The 21305-nt window shown below is 40.1% G+C and overlaps 1 protein-coding gene across 2 annotated transcripts; it reads left to right on the forward strand.

Moving 5' to 3' along the window:
- Positions 1–1479: 1479 nt before the first annotated feature.
- PIGA (phosphatidylinositol glycan anchor biosynthesis class A) lies at positions 1480–20046 on the forward strand. 2 transcript variants are annotated; one of them, XM_067566112.1, is made up of 7 exons: positions 1480–1625; positions 3962–4121; positions 4315–5099; positions 7201–7333; positions 11031–11163; positions 12575–12781; positions 15139–20046. In XM_067566112.1, exons 3-7 carry the CDS (start codon positions 4385–4387, stop codon positions 15400–15402), a joined length of 1452 nt encoding a protein of 483 aa, XP_067422213.1. In that variant the 5' UTR covers positions 1480–1625; positions 3962–4121; positions 4315–4384; the 3' UTR covers positions 15403–20046. The 2 variants fall into 2 exon arrangements, with proteins under 2 accessions (XP_067422213.1, XP_067422212.1); XM_067566111.1 differs by lacking the exon at positions 3962–4121.
- The last annotated feature ends 1259 nt before the right edge of the window (positions 20047–21305 follow it).

Here is a 21305-nt window from a genome sequence, read left to right on the forward strand (position 1 = left end):
TAACAGTGCACATGGATCAGCTGCAACTTGCACAGCACAGTAATATACAACCTTCAGCCCATTTCTCTTAGGGTGCTGCACTAAATGCCAGATGTAATTTCATTGTGAATTTTCTGAGGCTGAGATAGAAAGAACTGCAGTACTCCAGACAGAAAGTGACAAACATGTACATTACTGTGGCTGTCCATATCTTAGGAGTATTAGAAGTTTTCTTGATAGCTGGTGGTTCTCCAGGATCAGCATGATCCCAAGGCTGCTTACCAATTTAATGTCAGAGATATGATGAGGTGTCAGTGCTGAGAAGAACCTTAAAGTGATTATCTCCTTCCACTTGCATTACTTTGGTCTTTCCTGAATTTAAGTTCACTAGTTTTCATCCAGCCAGGCACTATGATATCTGTGACCCAATGGCATCTTCTGCTGGAAGGATAGAGATAGCTGCAATGCCAATATACCTCTGACCTGCAGCTATCTCTATCCTTCCACCAGAAGATATGTCATCTTGCTACATCATCAAAGATTTCCTACTTGAATAAGAACAGGACTGATCTCTGAAGGACTCTGCATGTCAGTACTCTTGGCAAGGAGCAGCAGTTGCCTGTCTTGACTTTTTGGAACATGTTGCAAAGGCAGGAACAAAGGTAGCTTGGTGGGATTCCATCGATCCTCGCCATGCAACAGGGTGCTGTGGGCTGGTTGGTAGCAGCTGACTTTGGGGCCTACGCTCAGAAACATGCATTCATTTTGCCATCTCTTGGGATTTTATCACGAGTCTTGCAACACATTTCTTAAAGCCCCAGCTCCTGGAGTCAGGGGAGTGTGTGAGAATCCCAGCTCTCATCTTATAGAACAGAGCTCCCCAAACGGTGGGGCATGACTCCCCTGGGGGGGCATGGAGGAATCTAAGGGGGAGGGGGTGGCAGGGGCCGGGTCAGCCCCCACGGGGGCAGGAAGGAAGAAGCACACCACCCAGCACCGCTCTGCTCCCATCTCTGCTCCAGCCCCAGCTGTGGCCCCACAGCTCCAGCTCCCTCAGCTGCAGCCCGGGACCCGGCCACAGCTTGGGCCCCATTGCAACACCAGGGGGGAGGGGCGGTCCCAAGAGTGGGGGAGGGGGCGGGAGACGCTGTTCTAGAAAGTAAGTTTCCAGCTCAGAAGGCCCAGGTGCTAAGTAACCCGCGTGCGAACTGCCGGGGGGGGGCCTCACTCCCTCCCTGCGCGAGCCCGCGCGCGCGTCCCCCCCTCAGGCAAGGGCGAAGAAGGGGTTAATCCCGAGCCCCGAGCGAGGGAGCGCGCCTCAGAACGTCAGAAACCTCACGTTCTTCTTCCCCACCCAATCCAGCGGTTCCGGAGTTTTCTCCTTCCGAGGCGGAACCGCACTGAGGCTTCCGATTGGCTGCTTGGCACCGCGTGACTTGACGCTGACCCGCCGTTGGTCGGCTGCCGGACCGCAGGGCGCTGAGGAGGCGGGGCCGGGAAGCAGCGGGGGCGCGGCTGTTGTCTAGGTGACACCGCCGGGCGGAGAGAGAGAGAGAGAGAAAGAGAGAATCGCCGGCCTGGCTCCCGCCTTCCCCGGAAGTAGGTCGGTACGGCCGGCGGCCGCGCGCGGCAGGCAAGTGATTAACGTGAGTAACGTGCCCCCCCCCCTCCCCTCCCCGGCCCGGGTCTCCCTGGGAGCCCCCCCCTCCCCCACCAGACCCGGACCCCGCCCCGCCCCGCCCCGCGAGCTGGTCCGCCCGACCCGCCAGTGCGGCCCCCGCCTGGGTGAGGCCTGGCTTGTGAGACGGCCCCGGTTGAGCTGGTGCTGCTGAGAAACCCCGGCCTGGCCCGGCCCGGCCCATCAGCCAGCCTCGCCCTCAGCACCGTAGCCCCGCCGCTGCCGGCTGTAGAGCCAGAGCCCGAGCCCGGCTGGGCGCGGGGAGGAGCTGTTGTCACGGACCCTTTCCCTCGTGACAGACCAACCCTGCCTGCAGCCCGTGCAGCCCGGGCCACCGTCCATCCGTCTCCTTGTGGGACAGCCCCGTTCCCTGCCCGCCTGCTCTTGCGCGGGAGGGATTGTGCGTCTCTCTCCTGTGTGTTGTACAGCGCCAAGCGCAGCTGGGCTCCAACCCCCCGTGATATAAACATTATACGCTGCTGCTGTTATTGCTACTGGCTATTGCTTGTGCAACAACCTGATAGGTTTCCATCCCGCTGAGCCTCTTAATGTGATGATTTTCTTCGTATTTGCTAGAGGCTCAGGGTCATTTACGTTAGTGATTCATGGGCTCCAAAGTTGGAAATAAGGTGGGACCTGATGTTGCATGTTTTTGTGCGCACTGCGGGAAGGTACAAATATATGCTGTTTTGCTGTAATGAAAGTCCAAGGTGGGTGAGATTATATCTTTTGTTGGACCAATTTCTGTTGGTGGAAGAGACAAGTTTACGAGCTACACAGAGCTTTCTCAGGTTGGTACTCAGAGCTTTACAGCTAAATGCAAGGTCAAGCAGGTAGTTTAGCATCTGTAGTTACCACATATTCTAAACCAAGGACCATTCAAGGTGAAATGGCCCATTAACACCCCTGTAGTCATAGGACCAAAAGGGGGTATAGTGGATTGCAGATTGTTGTAATAAACCATAAATCCAGAGTCCCTTTTCAGTCCGTGTCTTTTAGTGTCTAGCAAAGTTATGAATTTAAGGTCCCAGGCTCATCTTTGGAAGATGATGTGCCTGGTTTCCTTTAAGGATGAAGACCAAGAGGTCAAATACAGAGTGATCACTTTGTGAAAAGTGTTCATCCACAGGTGATATAGTGTTTTTGTCTTTCGTCATTTTCCTGTGTGAGTTCATTCAAGAGCATGATGATTGTTTAGTTTCACCCACAAATGCTATTGGGGCATTTAGTGCACTGGATGAGGTACACCACATGTTGTGATAAGCATGTGTAGGCCCAATGGATCATAAAAGATGTGTTTTCAGGGATATTGATCATTGTAACAGTGGAGATATGTCTATAGGTTTTGCATCTGTTACTGTAGCAGTAATCTCTTTTAGATAGGAGTTGCCTCACTGCATTTACAGACTTGTAGCAAAATCATATGATGTTGTTATACAAGAAAAGAACCTATGGCTGTACAAAATATAGCTCTAGTCCTGCAAAGGGATCTGTGAATGTCGACACCCATATGAAGTCCCTGTGAAGTTAATGAGTATCATGAGTATGGGCTCCTTTGCATGACTGGTGTCAATGTTATGAACATGTGGGTCAGAGACTTAGAAAACTGACCAGAATTTTTATGGTCATTACAGTAATTATCCCTGAATTGTGGAAACAAGTGTATGATACTTTACAATAATTAAGGGTTGGCTTAAAGAGCTTCAAAACTGTTGATATACAGAAAAGATAATGTACGCTTACAAGGGTTGGGGAAGCTCTTCTTAATACAAAGTGTAAAGAGTGAATACCAAGACATGAGATGAAAGAATAAGTCTAAGTCTTTGGAATTTTTATTTTAAGATGGTGTGATCTAGGAAAATCTTTTTGAAGAAGATTATAATGATCTCTTTCTCTTCATAGGACTCTAACTGGGTGGGTGGGTGGGTGGGTGGGTGTGTGTGTGTGTGTGTGTGTGTGTGTGTGAGAGAAATATATATTAGTATATTGTATGCTATACTATACAACACTAGTATTGTGTTAATGAAAGGCCAAGAAACATTTTATAAAATGTTGTATTGCTTAAAAGAATGTAGAACGTGTTGCTGCTGTAATGGGTTTTTATAAAATTAAGCTTTTTTATTGGTCTTTTATTAATACAGTGTCTAAGGCATATTGGTAAATGCTCTGTTGGTATGAGATTTAATTCAGTACTACAGTACTGCATATAGTTCTTCAGCTTTTATTGCTGAGCAGAGTTTTGTGGTGACTTTATAGCTGACCCATCAGCCTGGTATCATCCCTGATTTCCTATCCTCTGTCCAGTTGGTCACAGAAAACTGCAACAGATCTGGGGTTCTGTCTTCGTGCCATTCACAGCCAAAGAGCACCTCTATCTTCTTGCTTTATGGTCCATGGGATGAGGAGCAGGAGTCACAAGAAGCCATGCAGTCTCACAAATTAATGAAGGAGGTAGTTACTAAAGGTAGGATGTGGCTGGGGAAGAGAGTGGGTTCTGTAATAGGTGGATGGCATAGAGCTCCCCAAAAGCTAGCGCCAGTCTTGTGGAAACTAAAATGATAATATTACTGTAACATGAAGGTCCTTATAGAAGTGACAGTCTGAAGCCCTGCTTCTTTGTGTATTTAGCAATATATCTTTTCTTTTCTTTGTCTTAGGTAATGAGCAGGCCCAAATCCACAAACTGTATGGCTACCAGAACGACTGATTGCTAAACTTTTTCTAAGCATGGCTTGCAGAAGAATAGGAGGCCACGGACACACTCTTTCTCCAGCTTCCTCCATTAACTGTGTAAAATCCCTAGCAAGTTCAATTCGAACACATAGTATATGCATGGTATCTGATTTTTTTTATCCAAATATGGGAGGAGTGGAAAGTCACATCTACCAGCTGTCACAGTGCCTGATTGAAAGAGGGCACAAAGTTATAATTGTCACCCATGCTTATGGAAACCGAAAAGGCATTCGTTACCTCACCAATGGTCTGAAAGTTTATTATTTACCTTTGAAAGTCATGTACAATCAATCTACAGCAACAACGCTCTTCCACAGTCTGCCTCTGCTCAGGTACATATTTGTGCGGGAGAGAGTCACCATAGTCCATTCCCACAGTTCCTTTTCTTCCATGGCTCATGATGCACTCTTCCATGCCAAGACAATGGGACTACAGACAGTTTTTACAGACCATTCTCTCTTTGGATTTGCTGATGTCAGTTCGGTGCTTACAAACAAACTTCTAACTGTGTCACTGTGCGATACAAACCACATCATTTGTGTCTCTTACACTAGCAAGGAAAATACTGTACTAAGAGCAGCACTGAATCCTGAGATAGTATCGGTCATACCCAATGCCGTTGATCCCACCGACTTCACGCCAGACCCAAGTAGGAGGGATGATAGCACAATAACTGTTGTTGTTGTCAGCAGGCTTGTTTACAGAAAAGGTAATGAGGTCCAAACTGTAAGTTGCTTTTCAAATAACTTTTTCTGATTTTTGTTTTTGGTGGGTGGTAAGAAAATACCATATCTGTGACCAGCTGAAACAAGTTGAATCTGAAACAATTGTTTCACTCATTTCCCTCTTTCCACTTCCATGTATCAAGTCTATGGGCCTGATCCTAAGCAGCTTAACTCCTGTTGACTTCATCAGAACAGAACCTGGTCCTAAATAGCCAACCCTGTGAGTCACCAAGTGACTGTGAGTGCTGAGCAGTGGTTGTGGAGTCACAGGGTCTGGTTTATGCCCCCAGCCTGTCAGTGCCATAAACTGAAAGTTAAACTGGATTTTTAATATTTTTTCACTTTCTGTAAGCATAGGTGAGGCTGGTAACAGAGGTAAATAAAACTGTTTTACTACATTATTTGTAATTGAAAGTACGCCCTTAATTTCTCCTCTTCAACACATTTTTCATGTTTACATAGGTCTTTGTTTTCAATTGTTTTTGTTTATTATAATTATTGGAAAAAATAAATGTCTTGATATTACAATAAACCTAAAGGTTCTAAACTTTTAGTTCAGGTTTTACAAATACTATGTTAAATACAGCATATTGGAATACAGTAGTGTTGCTGAGTAACTCTTAATATTCTGATCACTCCCTTTTTATCATTCAGACTAATATACATACATATGTCTAAAAATAGTCAAGCTACCAGTAAATTAAAAATATTTATGAATTCCATTAAGACAATATTTTTCTTCTACCATGATACATTCCTGTGGGGAGGTAGGAGTAGGAACAATGGCTATACTAGCCATTAAAACAATATGGCCAGCAAAAGCATTCAATGTGATGTTAATGGCCAAGTTCTTTCCTCCAAAAACAAACCTGTGGTGGGAGGGACTTGTGGAGATTTGCTCAGTAAGGATTCCCTCCCACCATCCTATCAGGACTTGTTCCCCTCCCTTGCAGAAAATGGCGCAGGGCCTTTAGCTAAGCCTGAAGGATCCATGGGAAACCAGGAACCTTGGTATGGAGTTCCTGTGTGTCTGTACCAGTTTGGCTTCCCCCTCACCATGGCTTCATTAGAAGCGTGGGTCAGTCAGAGCACAGGTATAGGGCATACAATTTGGACCAAGATACTGTATTAATGTAAATCACCTATCTCTACATTTAAGTACGGAGTCATCTTTTTTTTACATATCATAACTGTATGACTAGTTTTAATTCAGTGCTAATTAAAACAATAATATAACTGTAATTTTTTTAAAGGAAATATTGACAGTCTTAGTTACAGTGCTTCAAATCAGTGCTCCCAATTGTTTTTACTCTTTATTTCTGCTTTTAGGTCCCTTTTGCTAATTGATTTGGGGTCTACTACTTTAAAAAACTAGTTCAGTTGGGTGAGATTCTGTGCTCCCTGGGCTGCCCAAAATCTCCACAGCACTGCATGCTTAGGCCTTGCCCCTGACATGCCTTTCCTGTCCTCAGCCATCCCCTTTGTACCAGGACTTGCAAGTGGGTCTTCAGAGGAAAGCTTGCAGCTGTCCTCCTCAGTTCCTGCCGTGAGGCAGTTCTCCTCTGACCAGAACCGAGGGGTTTAGTGTCATTATCTGGTGTAAGGAGGCTGGAGTGGGGTGAGAATCTCACCCATTGACTTTATTGGGTCTACTCATGACTAGAATTGCAGGATTGATCCTGTGTCTTTTACTGTTTAGCTAACTATATGCATATCTCAGTTGTGACACTTGGGGCTTTGATGCCTTATGTAGTAATTTTGTATAAAGTTGAAAATGTTTATGTGCTGAAAATAATGTTAAGTAGTTTGATGCCCTAAATTTGCTTTCATTTTAAAAAAAAAAATCTCCTTTGACAAGGAATGTCTTTTTTTAAAGTTATAAGCAATGAGGATATGTAAGTTAAACACTTCTTACATTCTTGCATTCTGTTAGATCATTGCTTTTGGTATTTTAATAGCCAGTGATGCAGCTATCTTTCAGAAACCTCTGGTTTTGACACCAGGTTATAAGAATGGATGGCACCAGGAAGATAAGTTCTAAACATTCAAATACAATAATAACCGCTCTACATTTTTGTATTTTAGGTATAGATTTACTTAGTGGTATAATTCCTGAACTTTGTCAGAAATATCCAGATTTACATTTCTTAGTTGGAGGAGAAGGACCAAAGCGAATTGTTTTGGAAGAGGTCCGGGAAAGATACCAACTACATGACAGGTTTGTTCTCGGTGTTTGTGGTGTGTGGTTACAATGCAAATATAAAAAGGAATGTGGTGAAAAAATGAAGGGGGTGGAGGAAAGTGGGTTAGGACACAGATAAAGCAAGGGAATAACAGTTCTTGCAAACTTACACTTTGATTCTGCAAGTTGGTTTGTGCAAGCAGACTTGTGCTAAGCCCCAGTGAGTTCCGTGGGACTCTGCACAGACATAAAGATCTGTCCACACAGATCCAGTTGGATGAGGGTCTTAGAGACCTAGCCTTCAAAAGCAAAATACAGTGAAATAAAGTGTCAGTGGTTAGGCAACTGGTTTGCCATAACTGCTGCTTATCAAGCTGATCAGTACTGTTTTATTGTGCTTCCCCCATCTGTGTATCCACCTGTTCTCTCTCATTTTATACTTTGATTGTAAGCTCTATGGAGCAGTGACCTATCTGTTAGGTGCTTTACACAAATGCAAACACAGTGGGTGACTCTGATCCATGATTGGGGCCCCTAGGTGCTATCATAATAAAAAATAAAATTAATAGAGGTAGGATCTGTTTCTATAACAAATATTATTGGTGTGAGTTTGCTCTCTTTGGAGGGGTGAGAGAAGCTTGTTTTTTTTTCCCTATTGGACAACAGTATGGGTTGCTGGTTTATTGTGTCTACATATAGTACCAAGTAATAGAAAAACAACTGTAGGGATTTTTTACATTATCTGTGGCCTAAACTAAAACAAACAAAAATGAAATCCCCACTGAATTAAGATATTCTTTTCTACTTATTGCACTTGTCATTGACAGTTTAGAATTCTCAAATTTACACACTTGGAAAATTAAAAATAACTTTACATTTTGTCTGGAAAATGAAGTGTGAAAAAAATCTATATGTATGAAAACTACACAAGAGTGTTGCACAGTTCATTGTTTCTGTAGTTTGAGCTCACTGCATACACTGTGGGGGCTCCTTTCATTCCATGATCCCTCTCCTGCCCCAGCTCCTTGTGTGTCCCTCTATTTCAGGGATTCCCTTCAACCCTCCATGCCTTCTGCAATGGCAGGGGACTCCCTACAACCTGGTGCATCCTCCCTCTTATTATTGATGTGTATATCCCTGTTATGTATTACTGATTTTAAATAGCTGTCTGATAATTACCCAGAAGAAGCCATTTTGATTTCTTTGGTGTGCTGATATAGCTTTCAGAAAAATATTTTCAAAATATTTCCTGTTTTGCATTTAATTTGGAACACAAGCTTCAAGGCCAGAAGGGACTATGAATGTGAATCATGTATTCTGGTCTTGTGTGTACACAGGCCATTGAACTTCCCTGAATTAATTTCTGCTTTAGGTCCAGTAGCTGGGTAGAGCATATCTTTCAGGAAGAAAAAAATCTTTCCTCCTCTTTTACCTGCATGATCTTTCCTAAATACATGACAACCAGGGATTTTAACATTTTACTCATACAGATCTTCCCCACAGGTTTCAGTAATACCAACTAGGTCAAATTTATGCTCATAAATGGTCACTTTGAGTTCCTCTTGCTTATTACCTAAATTTCTAGCGTTCATGTGCAGGCAATTAAAGAATTTCTTCTCTGCATGTACCTTGATTAATTTTATTCTTGACATCTTGATTTTATGCTAAATGAGTTCTTATTCTTCTTTTTCACCCTACCCTTTTGTTATTAGTTTAACACCCTCTTGACTAGTCTAGCCGACCTGTCCCCTAGAAGATGGAGGCCATCCAAACTGCATGGCTCCCTCTTCCAATAGATGGTGGTCCAGTGTTCCACAAAGCCAAAACCCTTTACCTTATGCTGCTTTCCTAGTCAGCAGTTCACTTCCAGAATCTTCTGTTTGCTGTCTTCATTCGCTCAGGGGACAGGAAGTATCTTCAAGAAGAGCACTTGGCCATTCCGTTCCTTCAGCACCTTTCCAAATTCTCTGAAGTCATTTAAAATCTGAGTTATCACATGAAGCAGTGTCATTAGTGTAGATATGCACCATCGCTAGTGAACTCTTGCCTGTCAACTTCAGAAGCTTATGTAATCTTGCAGTCACCTCTTGTGTCTTGGTTCCGGGCTGACTACACACCATCCTGTTGTCTGCCAGTCCCTTGCAGAATGCTCTTTCCATTTTTCGTAGCATGGTATTCCCAGCAAGGATCATCCATCTTCTTTGGATGGTTTGAGTTCTTTGTGAGGATGGTGGATTTTCTTATGGGATGGGCTAAGCAGCTATTCTCAAGTATGTCCTATATAACTCTCCGTTCCATTCGACTTGATGGATCTTCAGTTTCCATGCTAAGGAACTGGTAATGATTGGATATTTCTAGCTATATGGAATTCCTTGTGGTCTTCACTTGAGTGGTTGCAGCCTGTCCATCTTCTCCCTCCAGCTGTGTAGAATGCCACTTTGTCCTCTTGCCTCTGATGGTTACAAGCTGCCAATACTGTCTGGTTTCTGCCAAATCCTTCTCGAATCTGGTGTGGTGATACTTTCAGAGTCTGGTTGTCCAGGTACTCAGTCTCCCTGTTATTCAGTGATAATACCTATTCTTCCAAACCATGACTCTTTTCTTCATCACAGCCACCAACTTGCACTTCATACAAAGTTTCTTTTGACTTCAGGCGGGAAAGAAAACATGGCACATCTGTTGCAGGTCACAGCCACTTTTCCACTGCTGGCCATCGTGGTATTGAATGTAGAACTATATGTAGAAGGAGAGCCTCTCACTCTCCCTCCAAAACTCCCGTTCTCTGCTCCTGTTTGCCTGCTTAAGAGTCTGCTTGGCACCTGACTTGTACACTAAGCCTTGCTGCTTAGCTCCATCCCTTGCTAAAAGGGGGAGACTAACCACTCAGGGTGTGTCTACACAGCAAAGAAAAACCCGCAGCTGGCCAGTGCCAGGTGACGGAATTGCTGGGCTCAGGCTGTGGGGCTGTTTCATTGTTGTGTAGACTTCCAGGCCTGAGCTGGAGCCTGAGCTCTGGGACCATCCCACTCTGCAGGGTCCTAGAGTCCAGACTCCAGCCTGAGCCTGGAAGTCTACACAGCAATGAAGCAGTGTGAACCCCGTGAGCCTGATTTGGCTGGCATGGGTTAGCTACGGGGTTTTCTTTGCTGTATAGACATACTCTCAGAGAATTCAAACACCAGGGTTAATCTCAGATCTGAGGTTCCCAGCCACACAGTCCTCTCAAAGACACAAACAGACCTCTTTTGTCTGGCCTGTTCAGAGGCCCAGAAGCCCAGCCACACAACCCTCATGGAGAAGATAGGCAACAAGCTGAACACACAACTCACCCAAATACCTATACCTCCAATGACAGGATCTACAGATATTCCCTCCAGAACTTCCCTGTTTGATGCATTTGTTTGAACATGGGAGACTGGTAAATAGGAGTATTAACCAAATAACACAATCTTCCCTTCTTAACCTAGAAAACGTGGTAGAAATATTTTAAAGGCAATTACCATAAAAACTCTATTTATTTTTCAAACAATTTTTTGTTTTTCTTTTCAAACTAAATACAAAAGCTTAATTTTTCATCAAAGTTTAAAGAAACTGAAAGAATGTCAACACTGCTTTAATACAGTACTGTGTATGTATACCTGTAAATAGTATGTTCCAAAATATTTGGGTGATGTGTTGTAGCATTATTACAGTATGTGCAACTCGTTTTATCTTTTTCTTTAACTATGGGCAGAGTGCGTCTTCTAGGGGCTTTGGAACACCAGGATGTTAGAAACGTCTTGGTCCAGGGACACGTTTTTCTCAATACTTCTCTCACTGAAGCCTTCTGTATGGCTATTGTGGAAGCAGCCAGTTGTGGTTTACAGGTAAAAGAATCTTTTGCTGTATAGAATTCATGCATAGATATTTTTACAATGTATATTTTACATATGAATACATTTCATTGGAGGATCTATAAGCAGTGAGCAAATATTAATCTGCATTTACACATCCTCTGGAAACTGAGATAGAAAGGTTAACTGATTTGCTTAGCTCTCAGAGGAAGTTCATGCAGAGTTGGAAATAGCATACAGGTCTCCTAGTCCCCAGTTCTCTGAACTAACCAAATTGCCTCTTCAAAATGCTGTTCTGTATGTATTTCTGAAAGAGTTTTTGGCTAGTTGACTCTCTATTCTTGGACACCTATATTTGTCAGATCTTTGCTTCTACCTTCCATCGGGTATTTGGAGAAAAATTGTTGGTGAATATGACTAATCTTAGGTAATCCATGTAACCATGAGTGAACCATTGCTCCTATCGCTGTTCTCAGGCTGACTAAAGAACTGATGTCTATTTCTTAAGTCAACTGAGGAAGTATTTACTCTATGTAGAGATTTCACATAAGGAGCAAAGAGGAAAAGAGCAAACACTGGAGTATTCTTGGTGGAGTCCCTTGCTGGTTCTTGTACTTCGCTGAGTATTATGAATCCATGTTGGATCTGTAAGGGTTAAAATAACAACTGAGCAGGAACTTTTTAAATATAGAGGCTGTCTGGGGCATAGAAAATACAACAACATCACTTGATAGTAGATTCTGCCTGCTAGTCTCACCCCTCTCCTGTACCCATTTCCTTCCCACTTGATGCATGAGGCAAGTTCTGTAATTTCTTAGTGTTGCCTAATAATAGACCTGACAATAATCTGTGTTCTTCTTACTTTCTTTTTAAAAAAAAAAAAAAAAAATTTTAAATAGAAATTAGTATTCCAAATCTTTCAAATATGTTACGTTCTTGTAAATGTCAGAGTGGCATAGAAGCTCAAAAGTATGTGTGGGAGATAAAACAACTCCTCCCATCAAATTAGCCTACTGGCTTTTTTTCACCATGGGGTTTGGAGGGAAAGAATGGGGAGGTAATCCAAGCCCGATTATACACAATCGTTTGAATATTGTGACAGACGCCTTTAGGGAAGATAATTCCCTTCTTTGAAAAATTCTGTTGTACATAGTCCTTTCTGCTTCTGTATGTGAGGTCCCTTTGATACCAAATATTGATTTTGAGCATCCCACAGCTAAGCTAGTGCACTAACTCCTCCTTTAAGACCCAGACCTACAGTTGTCATGCAAGTGAAACTTTTTTTTGAAGTCATTTGATGATGTACCGGATGACACCTACAGGGTTAGATCCTTTGTTTTGATCTAAAGTACTCCTGTTGAGCAGTTTTGTCTTATTACCAGGATAGCTTTGTTTTAGTTATGTAGCATGTGTATTAATGTTTTGGTTTTTGTTGCCTCTGAAGGTTGTGAGTACAAGAGTTGGTGGAATTCCTGAAGTGCTACCAGAAAATCTTATCATTTTATGTGAGCCCTCAGTGAAATCTCTGTGTGATGGTCTGGAAAAAGCTGTTGGCCAGATCAGAGCAGGAACATTACCAACCCCAGAAACTATCCATAACAAAGTAAAGACATTCTATACATGGAGGAACGTTGCAGAAAGAACTGCAAAAGTATGTAGCTCTCTAATTCTTACTGTCTCAAAGAGCGATTTTACTCTGAAATTTAACTTTATACAAGTAGCATTGTGAGATCATATGTGTATTATTTCAATGCCATCCATATCAAATGTGCTTGGTTTAACAAGTAAAAAGTGAATATTTTCTTCTCCAAATACTAGCCCCATAAATTCATAGTACATCTAGAAAATCAAACTGGATTAGTTCCTTGTTATGCATCGTTACCATTAATAAAGGTTCTGAAACGCAAATAATGTCCTCAGTTACATCTTGGAAACCCCATTGTTTTCAGTTGGTTAGCGCATGTGTACTTGCTCGACCCTGGAATTGGAAGAGGAACTGAACAAGTCTGATGCACAAGAAGGAATAGAATTTCTCTGCTTGTTGGCTCTGCCAGACTAACAGTAGTAAAACTTAGTGACTAAAATAAGATCTTAACATCTTCAGATATAATTGAACACACACAGCAGTTATGGATATATTGAGTAAGAAGTTGCCATGTTTACACAGCCATTTATCAGAGAAGAACTATACTTTGTGTGAAATCTTCATTTACATGTTAGCATTTTTTACATTCGTAACAATTTACCTGTTAGATAATGCAGTTATAACTTGTTGCAGCAAACATCTTCAGGTGACACTTTTAGAAAAACTGATTTTGGCCTCTAAATTAGCAGGAGGTAAAGTAACACACTACTTAGGGTCAGCTTGGTTTTATCAGTGTCCTATAGAATAACGATATTTATTGAACACTGAACTCAGTTATAAGTTTGTGAATTGTATTGCTCTATCCATTTCTTTTTAAACTTTGTTTTTTCAGTATTTTAACTTGTGCTTTAAGAATACCATGTCATGCTGAAACATCCTTATTCCACAGTGCCCCAGTATTGCTGTTGATGTCAGCAGTACTCTTCACATGTGCTATGTTGGTTAATTGTTGTCGTCGCATAAGGAACACTCGTTGCAACTCCTATCAGAGTATAGTTTTTTAATCAGTAATGGAATAGGTGATTAAAGACTAAAACGGGTTGTATGTAACCTTAAAAATAAAAGTATTTAAAGTGCAGTTATAGAGATTAGTTTGTTTAGAATCGAGTTTCTTTTAACTCTTCCCTAAAAACTAAATCAAACTAGGAAATTGTTGATATGAGTAGAAGTCACATTTTTCAACCATGGAATAGTACTGGTTATTTGCAGAATTAAATTAACTTTATCTTTGCGATAACTGGAGCATGTGCTATTGCATCAGGTTTTCAAAGACATGGCTTTTTGGCTATTTGAAATTTCTATTGATCTGTATGTTGTAGGTATTTATAGTGCTGCCTTTTACTGTAGTATAGCACCATTGTTTAAGGAGCAGTTTTGCATAATAGTATTCATTAAGAGAAAGTTATATTAGTCGCTTATTATTTTTAGCCAATACTTATTGTATTGGTAACCCTTACAGAGTTATTTTTATCAAGAGAGCTATACAGTGCCCCATTCCTACTTACTTACTAGCTGTAGGTACAAAGATTAGAATTTAGATAGCTCTACCTGGTTTGCGTGGTTGAACAAAGAAACTTTGTGCTGCAAATCAAGTAGTTAAATGTCTAAATTCCTCTGGTTTAGCCTGTCGGGTAAGTGTGTATGTGTAGGCTTCTAATTTTACATCTACGCATACGTGCACACACATTAACCACCCCCTACTCCTCTGACCTACAATGTAAGTATAGCAAGAGACCTTTAGACTTCCCCTCATAATGAAAAATAGAATTTCTGATAAAACAAACTTGCAACATTCAGCATTCCCACATATTTTTGTGTGCAGAGAAAGTCTGGATTGGTAGATTTCTTGTGGAAAGTTAGATAGCTACATGTCAGATCCTTTTTGAATCCCACTAAGCTCTTGGTCTTAGTGATATCTTGTTGCAATGAGTTCTGCAAGCTAGTTTAATTAAGTTGGGAAAGTATTTCCTTTTCATCAGTTTTAAATTTGCTGCCTTTCTGTTTTAACTTACTATCCCCTTGTTCTTGTATTATGAGAGATCATGCGTTGTTATTCAACTTTTCTCTCCTTTTTGCCATTCATTACTGTGTGTAATTTTATAATGTTCCAATCTTTTAAATCTGTCTTCCTGTGGAAGTTTTTCCATGTCTTTTAGTTAATCTCCTTGATCCTTTTTTTTTTCAAAACAGGAAAGTCTTTTATATTTAAGAACCTATTTTGTTGGATATTCCAATCTAAATTTGGAACAGGTTCATTATCATGTTCAATACATAGTGACATAAAGTTTTGCCTAATATTCAAAGATAATACATAATAAAGATGACTGCAAAATTTAACTTTTTTCCTGTTCCCCTTCTTTCAGGTGTATGACAGAGTTGCAGATGAAGCAGTATTACCAATGGACAAGAGGCTTGACAGACTAATATCTCACTGTGGCTCAGTGACTGGGTATATTTTTGCTCTGTTTGCTGTGTTAAGCTTCCTTTTCCTGGTGTTTCTGAGGTGGATGACTCCAGATTCCAGTATTGATGTTGCAGTAGATGCCACGGGTCCTAGTGGAGCATGGACTCAGCAGTATTTTCCTGGTAGAAAAGGAAATGGGAGAGAGAAGATTTCAAACTGTTAAAAATGTTTTAAGTGGATAGAAAGGGCATTGCTCTATAAAAGGCTTTGGTATTTTCAGATAGAATTAATTCCACAAAGAGGCATTGTTTTTAAACTCTTAATAGCTTTCCTAAATTGTTGGAAAGAAACTTGGTAAAATGTACTACCTCAATTTAGGAATGTGCAAATTAGTTTTGGGGAAAGATTTAAACTTATGCAGATTTATTGACACAGCTCTTTTGCACTTGCACTTGTACTTGAAGTTGGGAGGAGGGTGGTAATATGTACAGCTCAGGTGTAAAACTACCTTAAGAGAGACAAAGAATACTAGATTTTATCTACTACCAGTGTATTACTCAGAGAGTAAGCATGAATTTTCATGGCATTTGAGATGCCAAAACACAAAATGAACTAGATTTAGATGGTTTTTGCCAACTCCCTGATATTTGTATTGATTTATTGGAGACCTGTGAAGAATTGGCAAAATAAAAATACCTACCCAAATCAATCAGAAAGTGATACATGAAATCACTTCTATAAAAACAAGCACAGTAGCACCTATATTTTCAACATTTAATGTACTGTTAGCCGGTTCTTGTCCTGCCCAACTGTGTCCCCCTAGACAGACACTTCTGGCTGCACAATGCTAATTTTGAAAGGGTTCTTCAGTGTTCTGCCTCAATTTGATCAGTATTTCTTTGATATATCAAAATTCTATTATGGATTTTTTTTTATATTTTAGCAAATGCTAAATACTGCCTAGTTCACTCTAAAAATAACAAAATAAAAATTTTACTTTTAAATGTAAAAGTACTTATTCAAGTGAGGGAATTATATTATTTTTAGAAACCAGCATAATTCAAAGGCACAAGCTTCCCAGGATAGCTCATGCCGGGCAACTTCTCCAGCAGACTGTGCCAGAGTGTTTGTTAACTTCTGTTTATGGGAGAGATGTAGATAAACATCCACTAAGGGCTAGACAAAGATCACTCATTTTTTTTCATTATGACATCAGTTGCATCTGAATTCCTCTGCAGAAGAGAAAGTATTAAACAGTTGTTATGGCACCTAGACTGCACCAAAGATATTTTTAAATGAATCCAGCAAGTTAAACCATTTTTTCTGGAAAAAGTGTCTGTTAATGGATCTGGCCAATAGATTTGTGTACTTCCTGTGAGAAATGTGGTCCCTTGCAATCATTGGTTCTCTAGCCTTAACCTATCAAAGTAGTCTACACCTATATCAATCAGAAAACAGCTTTGAACACATAAGAAGTAAGAGAAGAGATGAATTTTCACATTCCTGTAAAGCAACTCTCATAGAACCTTCTCTGTTACATGCAGTGGATTCACTTCTTGCTATAGCATTGTTTTAAATTGAAAGGATTTAATGAACCTGGGCAAAATAAAATGTCCAATCACAAAATTGTATTCTGGATGTGTAATATGCAAGGTTATGTTTTCAAAACTGTTCAGAATAACTTAAAACATGCAATCAATTAACATTTTGTACAAACATATACAATTTAAGTTTATTTTTCTGTGTTGTGGCACAAAACTGATACCAATTTTTTTCCTAAATCTGTTTGTTTAAAGTATTTTAATGAAGGACTGATGGGACTATGAGAGACAATGTTTACAAGTCTAAGATTTAGTTTCTTCTGTTAGAAAAAATGCTCAACTCTATATATTTAACATAAATTTACAATATTATGAGTACTGTGGGTATTTTTTTAAATGTTAAGAAAAAAGTAGAGATTAAATATAGTAGTGCTACACAGATTGATAGAGTGGGTAGAGTTGTAGGTAACATTTCACTAAGGAGAATTTTGTAATTTTTAAAATCTGGTGCATTATTTTTTGTAAAAACAACTTTTAAAAAATCACTGATACCATTTCAGCTTAATTTTACAATAAGTATTTTTGAAATGTTATGTTGATTTCAGTTTTCTTTTGAGACTTTTCTGTTTTGATTGCCAACAGCGTATAGTTGTGCCATACAAATCACACAACTCAAATGTGGAGAAAAAGGAGAACAAAATATATAAGATATTATACACTTCTGAATAATACGATAAGGCCTTCTCATAGTCTTGTGTAATTGACAAGTTACCTAAGTCTTCTGTACCTTGCAATAAAGCACTGATATTTTTGGTTATAATGTGCATACCCAGACACTAGTAACAAATATGGAAACTTATTGCACTGATGCTGCTGCTTACTATTCTAGCATTGTAAATGGAACTTTCTATGGTAAATGTCATATATAAGAGAAGGGTTTTGGAGTGTTGCTAATGAAGTTTAATCTAACTGGCTTAACTACAAATGTACTGTATCTCAAACAATGTAATTTATAACAACTGTAGTTTGCCTGATCCCTCTGCCCATTTCCTCTTTTCAAACACCAGGGGAGTGACCCTGTGAAAGTATCTGTAAGTAGTTCCATTGAACTTAGTAGGATTCTTCTCCTACGTACAGTTATTCGTATACATAAATGCAGATTTGAGGCATAGAATTGCAGTATTCAAGTTAGATGAGAAAAAGTGGGCATAGTGATATCATTGTCCAGCTATACTTGAAAAAAGGACATGAGACACTTGATATGGTATTAATCAGGTCACAACTTTATTATTAGACCTCTAGGACTATCCGGCAGATTAAAATTTACAGTGCAGGTAACCCCATGTTCATTCAATAACTGCCCCTCTTTTTTTTTTTTTTTTCCGTCCAGGTCCCCCAGCCAACCCATTGCTGGGACCTTACCATCCTTGCCCAACCCTTTGAATGAAGGTTAAGATGGGCTATAAGAGAGAGGGGTTGGCTCCCTGCTGTACCAGTCAGAGGAGCCCCAAATCACCACCACCACCCTGTTCCACTCCTTTAACCAACACCTCGTTAAGACCTTTACCAAACTATTTACCTGCACTGTATACCTTCTCTATGGAGTACCTGCACTGGGCAAGTATGCAAGTTAGATGAGTAAAAGTGGGCAAGGTGGTGCCACTGCTTTGTCAGTGAGTGATTCAGAAGACAGTAGAGGGCAAAAATTGGAAAAGGAGAGGAGGAAGAGAGCTATAGAGACCTAGAATATTTGTGGGACTGACAGAGCCATAGAACACTTGAGGAATGAAGTATAGAAAGCCAAATAGTAAAATGCTAATTTTATAATAAATAATTTTAAAAAAATCTGAAGATACAATTATGAAGTGTATCTTTTACAAATAATAATAATTTACAAATAATATCAAGAAAGTGTTACTACACAGTGAATCAAACCAACTGAAGAAATAATGTGTCTTACATGGAGCAAAGTCTGAAACAAACTTTTTGAATAAAGGATTACTGAAGACATTTTCATGCTTTTTGATGGAGCGGGTCATCTTGGAAACTAAAGTTTTGTCCTACTTCCTTATTTCAATGATGATAGAAATCTTAAACTGCATTCCATAGCATGTGAGACCTTGCCTCTTGTGCCTAGACACTGTGACCATATATAACAGCATGTTGATAATGTAAAATAAACTGTTAAAATCAGAACAAGTATCCAGTGAAGTATGAATGCTCCCATACTGTAAGATGTCATTCAAATGTTTTTTTAAGGGTCTGGATAGATCTATAAAGATGTATCAAATTGTAATGTTTAATCATTTTTGTGGTCAAGGCTTTCTGTATGCATTTTTAATATATATTTATTTTCCTTTTGGTATTTATTGATCTGTTTGGTTACTGTTTCACCTTTCATCCATGCCGGACTTCTAAGGATTTAAATTTGCCCCAATAATTGACTTACCACCTTTACTAAATGTTTTTCCCCCTTAAGTAAAACAGCAGAATTTCGGTGGGGGGGGAATGCTATATGCTAAGTATAGAACACCAACAGCCCTGTCCAGCCCTCAATTTATGCTTTCTACTTGGTTTTCCAGATGTGCATGCTGTGCAAGTCTTTTAGCAAAGAAAGAAAGTATGCTTCAGATGGAAACTTATGTATTTGTTTCATGTTACCTTAAATTTTTCTAGGTCCTTTCCAGAACATAGAGAAGATGAGAGCCCTGCCACAAATACCTTACAGGCTAAGGCTCTGATCTTGCGAACACATATGCACATACATAACTTTATGTATGAGTCACTTGTTCATAAATCTACACTTGTGCAGAAATTTAAGCATGTATACATGTGCTAAATTAGGGCCTTAAGGCTCATAACATAGAAAATGAATGCCAGAAAAATAATGAAGGGGAAAGGAGGACAGTTTACAGCAAGACTGTCTCAGGTTGGTAAATGTATTGGATTTTTAAGTAAAAGTGTTATTTTAGGATTTTTTTTTTTTAAACATTGGAGTTGTGGAGCTGCTCAGGGAATTCGTTTCCTGCATACTACAATTCCCTGGAGGATTCAAAGCTGTAGTGAATTGACTTGCATAGTTTTCCTATTTTCTAATCCATGAATCATCAATATAATCGTTAACACAGGTGTGTGTTTAAAAAACAATAAAGCTGAAGTTGTATTATGCTAAAATATTCTTAAAGTTACACATTTTGCTTGTAAGTCTAATGTGCATATTGGATCTTTCAGGTTCCTATTTTATTCTCACACCAGTGTAAATCTGCTGGTCAGCTATGTATATGTTTTACTTACATGAGAACAAGCTCGGAATAAACACCTCTCTGAGTGTGTCTGCCATGTGTGCTAAGCTTTTTAAATGTATCTGAAGTAATTTTAGCTCCAGACACCTACAAATTCAGCTTGTCAGAAATGTACATCAGCAGCTCGAGGTTGTCAAGGCACAGCAATTCATTCCTAATCTTCTAGGGGATATTTCCTTATTTCCTCCTTATCGCCAATTCTTGTTTATACAAGAGCTCAACTAAATTTATATGACCATCCATTGACAATAAATTGCTGTTGAGGCTTAGCCATCCTCCGTCTGCCTCCACTGCCCACAACTTTTAGAAGTTAAGAAACTAGTGTTTGAAGTTTGGTTTAAAAAAACTGCTATTCATTTACTGCCTTTTGATGTGCAATGATACCTTATGACACACAACTATTTAGCAGTCTGCCTATCATATAATTATGTGGGCAGTGGTTGATGAGTCCTCTAGCTGAAATCCTGAACAAAGGGTGAATTTTCTGCCAAGTTTTAAGAACACTTCTTGTTCAGTTTGGGGTTAAACCCTCAAAACCAGGGTGGCTAGGCTCTGTGAATAGGGATAAATTTTTCCCTTGTTGAATACTTTTTTTTTTTTTAAGCTGAAAGCTATTTTTCTTCAGTGAGCAATGATATTCTATAATAACCTTCCTTTGTTGGAAGTTAGCAATGTTTGCATCCTCTTTTGTTCAAATTGTCCAGCACTGCATAGGAATGAACTTTTTATTTAACCCGGTGTAGAGGGAAGGAGGGGAAAGAAATTGCTTAAATTCATCTTTGAGTAGATGCAGCTGTGTATTCCACTTAGGTCTGTCTGTGCCCAGCACACTGGAGCCAGGGAATTTTGCCTAGCAGTACCCATAGGAGGCAACACTAGTTGTTCTAGTTTTATATAGATAGTTAGTTAGTACCCTTAGTATTAGTAAGTTAATTTAGTTAAGTGTTTTTCCTGGTGTTGCCCTCACCAAGGTTCAAACATTGTCACGTGTGGGGGGTGACCCCCCAACAATGACCATCTCACAAGGTGCTTGCTCTGCTTAGGCGAGGCTCACGTCAAAGAGCGGCGTTTGATCTGTAAATCATTCATGAAACAGACTTAGGTGGCTAGAGACCTTTGCCTAAAGCAGCACCTTCTCGATCAGGCAATGAGGCCTGTTTTGACACCAAGGGTGACCTCCGATCTGATGTAGGCCTTGACCTCAGTGAGTGGTACCAGCTTGCGCACTGGGACACGTGCTTCTCCAAAGAGGTGAAGAAGCTTCTCTACATCAAGTGCTCCAA

Source organism: Emydura macquarii, unplaced genomic scaffold (assembly GCF_026122565.2).
Source record: "Emydura macquarii macquarii isolate MOO-44397 ecotype Brisbane River unplaced genomic scaffold, CSIRO-AGI_Emac_v2 contig_2734, whole genome shotgun sequence".
Taxonomy (NCBI): domain Eukaryota; kingdom Metazoa; phylum Chordata; order Testudines; family Chelidae; genus Emydura; species Emydura macquarii.

Bases quoted from the DNA above. Each gene is read 5' to 3' on its own strand.
- PIGA (XM_067566112.1), top strand. From the start codon at position 4,385: ATGGCTTGCAGAAGAATAGGAGGCCACGGACACACTCTTTCTCCAGCT. The intron at 5,100-7,200 runs GTAATGAGGTCC...TTTGTATTTTAG, and splicing joins CAGGCTTGTTTACAGAAAAG to GTATAGATTTACTTAGTGGT. The intron at 11,164-12,574 runs GTAAAAGAATCT...TTGCCTCTGAAG, and splicing joins CAGCCAGTTGTGGTTTACAG to GTTGTGAGTACAAGAGTTGG.